General features: G+C 48.5%; 1 protein-coding gene across 1 annotated transcript in view; it reads right to left on the bottom strand.

Moving 5' to 3' along the window:
- Window positions 1–4,218: 4,218 nt before the first annotated feature.
- The window catches only part of LOC111980095 (myocardin-related transcription factor B), a 15,932-nt gene continuing 11,560 nt past the window's right edge, over window positions 4,219–8,590 (bottom strand). Inside the window, 6 exon segments of the mRNA XM_024010760.2 lie at window positions 4,219–4,509; window positions 4,511–4,728; window positions 4,836–4,896; window positions 4,999–5,109; window positions 5,230–5,397; window positions 6,497–7,372. Coding sequence (XP_023866528.2) covers window positions 4,219–4,509; window positions 4,511–4,728; window positions 4,836–4,896; window positions 4,999–5,109; window positions 5,230–5,397; window positions 6,497–7,372 — 1,725 coding nt within the window.

Below are 8,590 nucleotides of genomic sequence, written 5' to 3'. Positions count from 1 at the left end.
GGTTGTACACAGACTGTGGGGGGACGGCTTTTCCTAGTGTCTAGTGTAGTAGTTGCACCCCCTTTTTGTCTTCCCCAGAATCTTGCTCTGAGGTTTGTCAGCTCGCATGGCTAAAGGTGTTGAATTGGCTTTGTCTCACTTTGGGATGTGGCCTCGATTGTTTTTGATTGGGCTCCATGCTTGCTCTCTTCATCTGGTGTCCTTGTGTCATGTGGGTGGTTGTGGATTGTTCTTTTGTGGTGTGGTGGACGTTCTTGATACACACGTGAAATTTGTTTGTGCTGATTGGTGATTATACCGCTCGGCGCTTTGGCAGTTATTTGATTACACTCATCGGGTGCTGTGTTTTGGCTTGGGAGTTTTTATTTGGTTGATGAGTTTTGTTGTGTGTGGGATTTGGTTTATTTAGGCTAGCTGTTTCGCGTTCTCGTTTTTCTCAGAGAGGTACTTAGGCATTTGTTTGTTCTGATCCAGTATCGCTTTTGTGTATGGCGACTTAGAGCTTGCACGTGCCAGTGTCTCTATTTCTCAGTGATAAAAATTCCTGTCTCTGTACACCCTGTTTTCCTTCCCTGTCTCTCACCTGATTATTGTGAGTTGTTTGATTATACAGTCACATGGCGATAGAGGGAGTCTTATGGTTTTATCTGGAAGAGGCAGGGGTGTTTGTCATCGTGTATGTTTCGACACTATGGGTGGAATTCTGTGATTGTTGAAATTATCTAATGCCATTTTAGTTCTTTAGAGCTGTTGTTATAAAGAGCCGCTGAAAATTCTTAGCCCTGTTCGTGGGATGGGAGTTTTGAGTTGCAGGCGAGTAATTGTGTAATAGAACCTAAGAAAGACGTTGCCTGTTATAACCTACTCTGCCAATATCGAGCTTCTCGTTTTCAGTTTTCCCCTGCACCCAACTGCAACCGACTCCCAGACGTTCTAGCCTCAGTATGTATTCGGAGAAGATGTGGTGTCTCTTTGCTAAAGGACTCTGTTTCTTTTTGATGCATTTTAAGTGAAACAATCCACAGTAGGTTACTTGTGATTTGTTTGACGAGAAATGATTTGATATTTTGCGCTTAGAACGATGAGCTGCATTGCTCCTAAGTAATTTTCTTTGGTTAGGGGGGGCCAGCACAGGTAGGCGTGAATTGATGCAGGGTCTCTCTGGTGTTGATGAGGTGACATATTTCTTTAGCAGCTGTCCTGCAATGGTTTTGTCATAGGTTTAACGGCGTTTTTTGTTCTGTCGTTGGGTGGGTGACTGTCAACTGACTTTTATGCTGCACTGCTGGTGTTTGTGTTGAGGTGTTTTGTCTTGCATTTTGGGAGGGGCTGTAGAACACAGAACTTGTTTCGAGCAAATTTGTAAAGCGTTATCCGTTGTGCGTGAGCTAGATCTGCTTGATATAAGGAGGACTGCCAAACTTTGTGTTTAAGTCAAATCCGTCTGTTAACGTACAGGCTCTTACTTAAGCTTCCATTGGTATTAGCCGTCTCGGGTTCACACTTTGCTCATTTTCTTTTTTGGCCGAGTTATGTCACTTTTGATAATATGTGTAATTTTTTTAACTACTATGTGTGTGGCGATTGCATGTAATTCTTGTAGTTATTGTTCTTTGTCCGAATACAAGGAGATCTCGAACTGGTGTTAGAGTTGGTGTAATTTGGAACCCTTGGCGAGGCGTGTGTGCTGTTTTTTGTTGTTGACTGCAGTTTTGGTGTTGAAGTGTAGTTTTATACCTCATTGTTGTTCTGGTGTCGTTTTGGTAATTGTGGGTTAGATTTTGTGAGTCTCATGTTTGAGTGGGTGTTCGATGTTGTTGTTTTTGATTCGTGTTGTTGCTCTCTTGTTTGGTTGGTTGTAGGTGGCTCGAGTGTTCGTGGCGACGTCTGTGGTAACATAAATCTGCTGGTACTGGGGCTTCATCGTTGAGAGAGCATCTCGTTAGGTGTCGTTGACTACAACATGTTAAGTGATTGGTTGTCTTGACATCGTTTGAACCTGCTGGGTATCTATTTAGCCTATGCGATTTTTCGTAGTGTATCACATTAATGATCGAGGTCGTTCTTGGAAGCGGTCACCTTCTGTGCTGTTGTGTCTCGCGTTTTTGCCTCCGGGTTGGGTTGTCAAACTGAATGATATGTTCGTACATGGGGGTGTTAGTGTCTTTGATGTATTGTCACTGCTTTTACTGACGGTGCAGGCGGTGTGGTGTAGTTGAAGAGAGCCAATTGAGTTTGAAGCTGGAGGGGACTTTCTTTAGTCTGGCTATCTTTGCTGTGCCAGAGGATTTCTAGATCCAGAACAAGCAAAAGCGGTGTTGTGCAACACAGGGATTGCGGAGTGCGGATTCTAGCGCATTAGCTCTACCACAGCTCAGCTCATGTGCCACTGTATGTAGGGAGCGTGTAGCAAGAAATTTTCTCTGGTCTGTCTTTGGTAAGTGCCTACTGGCCAGAGTGGTCGATGGGTTTTGAGGTATTGATGGCAGTTTTGTAAGGCTCTGGGTTCTCGTGTGCGGATAGTGGGGGGTGAGATAAGTTATTATTATGGAAGTTCTGGTCGTATGCTTGAGCTTCTGGTCCGCAGCTTTGGTGGGTTGTGTGTGTATTTTGTGTTTGATTTTGCTGTGGGGCTGTGGTTCTGTGCCACCTATTTGTGACCCCATTGCACATCTAGTTAAGCTCGTTGTGTTATTGGTGTATAACGAAGCTACTTGCTCTTCTATCTCTTCTTCCCGAACTTCCGCTTACTCTAATTGTGGTTATTAGTAGTTTGATGGTTTACAGTTGTGCTTATTAACTGTGGTTCGATTCCGTTCTCATAGTTCTTATGTTGTGTATTTAATTTCAAGTTCTCTAGTGCCCTGACAGCTTCTTTCGTATTTCACTTCAGTGTTTTAGGTTTATATCTAATGTGCGGTTTCGTTGTCTCCACTGTTTTTTTTACTATGATATATGGTCTTGTCCTTGGGGTCCGTTGAGTTTTGGGGTTCTATTGCAACCGGGTCGAGCGTCTTAAGTTGGGAGTTCTGTTTGCTTGGTTTTTTCGTTGTGACTAGACTTTTTGGGCTTATTGTTTCGAGTGCTGTCTCACTTGTGTGTTACTTCTTCTGTTGGAGGAGTCTTAGTGATTAACGTGATTACGCGACTGTCGAGTTTTTGTTGAATTAAATGGGCTTTGTAACGTTTGGCTTACATGGTTCGTATTATTTAGGAATCGTTATATGTGCGGTCGGTTTTATGCATTCTTGTGCGTTCCAGTTCGTGGGTCCTCCGTGCGATGGGGGTAGTTGTTTCGCGATGATTGGGGGGTGTTGTTGTGGCGTATGTGCTGGGAGTATTAGTTCGAGGGCTTGTTATTACAAAGCGTCACTCAGTTGCTGTGCTAATGCCAGCTGATGTGGCAGATGTCTCGTTTACTGATCGGTATGAGTGACTGTAAGTGACGCTTGTGCGCTTAGTGATGTTGCAGCAGAGCATGACGCGGGACTCTGCTGCTGTCTCGATTAGGCTTAAATATATAACTCTTTCTTGCTGCGCTGGTCTGTAAAATTTAGTTCACGTAATTCATTGTCTGTGTTTAGGGATTTTGACCATCGGCCTTTCGCGGAGTGCAGAAACCAGGCGTGAATTCTTTTCTACTGGGTCATGCCGTGTGGTTGCATCCTTTGCACTAGGGCGGGTTTCTTCTTGCTTTCTGATCCGGTGAGTTTCTTACTTTTGTCCTGCTCTCATTTGGTCCTGTATTGTTACTTGTGTAGATTACCATTTTCAGGATTTGGACGCAGCATGTTCCTGAATGGTTCTTTGATAGGCGGTACCTATTAGGGGAGGGTCACCTTTTCATACCGGTTTGATCGGTATGATGGCTACAGCCACTGGTGGCGGTGCGGGCCTTCCCTTAGAATGAGTGGTGTATAGGACGATTACCTTCAAAGGGTGGAAACAGCTTTATGTAGTATCAATGCGAGGGGGCCATGCTCGAGCACTGCTGAGCTGCTCAGAGCAGTCGAGATCCCCTATAGTGCTGCTGTAGCCCTGACATGAACTTCCCCACGACTCAAGCCAGCGCACTCATCCTCCTGCCCCACCTCCACTGGGAAGGGGACTGACGTCGTCCTACTTGCAGTTTTTATGTGTGTGTGTTCTCCCTGACAGCCCTTCTGTCTGACAGGTGCTTGTTGGTGCGGGGGGGGGGAGGGTCCCATTGGCCCTTGATCAGTTGGAGTTAGCTTGCAGGTTATGGGAGTCCAGGAACTCAGAGCGTGAGAAGACCAGACGGGGGAAGCCCAGTGGGTTGAAGTCCCCTCCCGTCGGCCCGGCGATGGTCGGCAGCTCACTCCATGGTTTGTCCAGGTTGGTGTGGTCCAGGTGTAAGCTGGAGGGCGGTGCACTGAATTTGTTGACCGTTGTGGTGTGCCGTGGTCCATGGTGGGCGTGTGGGGGGAGGCTCCGCAGCTGATTTGAGCTCTTCTCCCTCGTGTACTGGTGCTCTGTCTTCCCTTCGGTGTGTGCCTTCCAGGAAGGCCTCCAGCTGGTTGTCTATGGCCAGGGCTGTCAGGCTGGGTGGGGCCGGTGGGTTAAGGGTGGGGGCGGGTGGGCGGGCCACCTGGATCTGGGGCGGGGGGCGGGATAGCACRGTGTTGAAGGGCAGGGTGGTTACGCTGGCGGTCACAGGAAGTAGCTTGTCTGGAAAGGAAGGGTCCTGTCTGATGAATGGGGAGATCTCTGTAGAAGAAAAGAACATGGGAGATGATGGATTCATGGCCAGGGAGGGACTCAGCTGTCTTAATGGAGAGGAGGAGACCCCAACCACAGTCAAATATTTTTCTCACCTCCACTCTCGATCAACACGTCAAACAGGTCGTCCATGTGCTGGCTGATTGCAGTGGGTACCTGCATAGACAATAAAGACCAGTCAATACCTGCCTCAACACCTAACAGACCTAGCAGGTCAGTCCAGTGTGTTGTAGTAGGGTGTTATAAAAGCTCTATTACCTGTGCAGCAGTCTGCATTCTGCGCGTCTGTTTAACAGCCTCTTCGTAGCGTGGCGGGTCCTTATTCCTGGGGACGTGGTTTGAGAAGTTGGGCTGGCAGGCAGAGGGGGACTGATGGACAGAAAAAACAATGTGATCTAATCCCTATAAGCTCTAAACAACCTATGCGGTTCACATATTCAACACAACTAAATTAATACATGTGGATATAATGCAGTATTTAAACAATACCTTGTTTGTTGGACCATTGGGGACTGCTTGGTTGGACGAGGCCCTGGCAGGGGACCTGCTCCCTGGGGAAGTGTTTAGGAAACACTGGGGGATCTCTGTCTGACCTGGGCCTGCTCTGAACTGGAACCCAGAGCCTGAGGTGGTGGTGGTGCACAGTGGGACTGTCGTCTGTAGAGGAATGATGAACAGTGGTTAACCCCGTGGTACACACTCCTTCTGGGGCAGATAAATACTGGTCAGCTGTAGTAGTACACACCCTCCCTTAGAAGGCACACAGTGGTTGGACAGGGTACACACTCTCTCTGGGAGGAATAAAAAGTGTTTATGTATTATCATGTGGTAGTACACAATCTCTAGGGACACAATAAAAGGCATGGGCTGTGGGGTATCAGTGCAGTGCAACACAAAGCAGTGTGTTTCTGGGTGTGAGAGCCTTCTTCAATGAGTGTTGTACTGCAGTTGCTGTTGCTAATTCTGGCTGGCTGTTGATTCGGCCCAGTGCAGCTCTGCAGACCTGGATTCAAATAGTATTTGACATCTTTCAATTAAGTAGTGTTTGCTTGAGCTTGCATTTGAGTGACAGATGGACGGAGTGTGCACTTTTGGGACTATTCAATTGGTTTAATTTTTGTCAGGCAGGCCCAGTCAAGCACAGCTTAAGTATTTGAAGGAAAACAAATGCTATTTGAACCCAGGTCTGGTCCTATAGAGGCTAGAGCAGACAGCGTAGTCTAGTGTGCTGTCTGCCTGGCCATCAGTCAGCACCTGCTCCAGTAACCGGAGCTTAGACAGGCTCCGGCCCTCCTTTTGATGTGACTAGGAGAGGAATTCATCACCCTGGCCAGGCCTGCTATTACCTTGGCAACACACTAGATAAATCACCCAGAGAAGAGAATATTAAAGAAGTTGGAGAGGGAGACTCTCTGCTTTCAAAACACGGCTAATGCCCTAAGAAATGTGATTAGGCCGGCCCATCACAATAGAATGTAACCAGCGATTTATAAAGTGTCTCTGGAAATGGTGTTATCCCAGAAAAAGGGCACAAAAACAGGATGTGCAATTTATTCAGTGGAACAATTCATCCACAGACCAGACAGCAATTTATTTAGTTATGGTTTGGTGCAGCACACAGCCCATGGAGAGTACTATAACACAATACATAGAGACACTACAATACAGGTGGGTAAAATGGTGTCTGCAGACAGTAGCTTGGGGAATATCCCACTCTAAATATGGGATTGGAGTCAATTAAACCATATATTCTCACCTGTGCCATGGGTTGGGTCTGGGTGGTGTGTTGGTGGTGGTGGGGTGCTGAGGCCTCTGTTTTCTGGATGAGGCCTGGAGCTGTAGTGCTAACTGTGGTCTGRAGGACSGGCTCTCTGACCTGCAGCTTAATGCTGTTGTTCGGTAGCTGYATGGTGGCAGTGCTGGTGGGCAMGGAGACAGGCAGCAGGATCTGTGTRCCAGGCTGGCCAGARAGCGAYGTCTGAGGCTGGGGCTGTCTGAGGACCTGAMGCACCTGCTGGTGGCTGATGAAGAACTGAGGCAGGGGGGARGTCTGRACCTGGCCTGAGCTGGGCTCCTCCTGTTTCACCACTGCTAGTGGGCTATGRGCAGAGGCAGAGCAGTTTGAGGCGGCCCTGCCCTCTTCTTTGACCTGGGCCAGGGCCATGGGGGCTGGAGGGCTGGGCAGACCCCTCTTCTCCACCTCTAGCTGCATCTTCAGCTCCTCCACCAGCCTCTGCTCCTGCTCCAGCTTCCTCATCAGCTCCTCGATCTGACGCTCCTTCTCGTGCAGTCGCTGGTCCTTCMCTGAGGTTCTGGTCTCCATTGGGCTGTCCTCCAGGCGGCCTTGGTGGGGAGACGACCCAGAAMGAGTGGGCCGAGCTGGGGAAAGAGCTCCTGGCATCCCAGCCTCCTCCATGCCCAGGCTGGAGACCTCCGAGGGCGCGGGGGACACAGGAGGTGTGGAGCTCATGCTCTCAGGTTGTGGGGCCCCTGTGTAGCCTGTCAGCACCATGGCAGTGGCAGCCTGGCTGCTGGGGATCTCCTGATAAGGCTTTAGTCTCTCTATCAGGTCAGTCTTGGTGCCAGACACCGGAAGACCTCGCAGTTTCAGCTCCATCTTCAGCTCAGCTACCTACGGGCCAGGTATAATGAACAGTCATGAGTCATCATAACAAAAAACAAGCCCTCTCAATAAATCTCCATACAACATGTCACTGCCTAGGGGCTGCGCTCTGCCCTTTAATAAACTCTGCAAAAAAAGAAACCTCCCTTTTTCAGGACCCTGTCTTTCAAAGATAATTTGTAAAAATCCAAATAACTTCACAGATCTTCATTGTAAAGGGTTTAAACACTGTTTCCCATGCTTGTTCAATGAATCATAAACAATGAATGAACATGCACCTGTGTAACAGTCGTTAAGACACTAACAGCTTACAGACGGTAGGCAATTAAGGTCACAGTTATGAAAACTTAGGACACTAAAAAGAGGCCTTTCTACTGACTCTGAAAAACACAAAAAGAAAGATGCCCAGGGTCCCTGCTCATCTGCATGAACGTTCCTTAGGCATGCTGCAAGGAGGCATGAGGACTGCAGATGTGGCCAGGGCAATAAATTGCAATGTCCGTACAGTGAGACACCTAAGACAGCGCTACAGGGAGACAGCTGATCGTCCTCGCATTGGCAGACCACGTGTAACATCAGCACAGGATCGGTACATCCGAACATCACACCTGCGGGACAGGTACAGGATGGCAACAACAACTGCCCGAGTTACACCAGGAATGCACAATACCTCCATCAGTGCTCAGACTGTCCGCAATAGGTTGAGAGAGGCTGGACTGAGCGCTTGTAGGCCTGTTGTAAGGCAGGTTCTCACCAGACATCAACGGCAACAACGTTGCCTATGGTCACAAACCCACTGTCACTGGACCAGACAGGACTGGCAAAAAGTGCTCTTCACTGACGAGTCGCGGTTTTGGCTCACCAGGGGTGATGGTCGGATTCGTGATTATCGTCGAAGAAATGAGCGTTACACCGAGACCTGTACTCTGGAGCGGGATCGATATGGAGATGGAGGGTCCGTCATGGTCAGGGGCGGTGTGTCACAGCATCATCGGACTGAGCTTGTTGTCATTGCAGGCAATCTCAACGCTGTGCGTTACAGGGAAGACATCCTCCTCCCTCATGTGGTACTCTTCCTGCAGGCTCATCCTGACATGACCTTCCAGCATGACAATGCCACCAGCCATACTGCTCGTTCTGTGCGTGATTTCCTGCAAGACAGGAATGTCAGTGTTCTGCCATGGTAACGGTCCAGGGGGTCAATGGGAATTGAGATCCGGGTTTTCG

This window comes from Salvelinus sp. IW2-2015, linkage group LG20, assembly GCF_002910315.2.
Source record: "Salvelinus sp. IW2-2015 linkage group LG20, ASM291031v2, whole genome shotgun sequence".
Lineage (NCBI taxonomy): Eukaryota > Metazoa > Chordata > Actinopteri > Salmoniformes > Salmonidae > Salvelinus > Salvelinus sp. IW2-2015.
The sequence above is the reverse complement of the archived record's forward strand: the minus strand, read 5'-3'. Positions and strand labels throughout refer to the sequence as shown.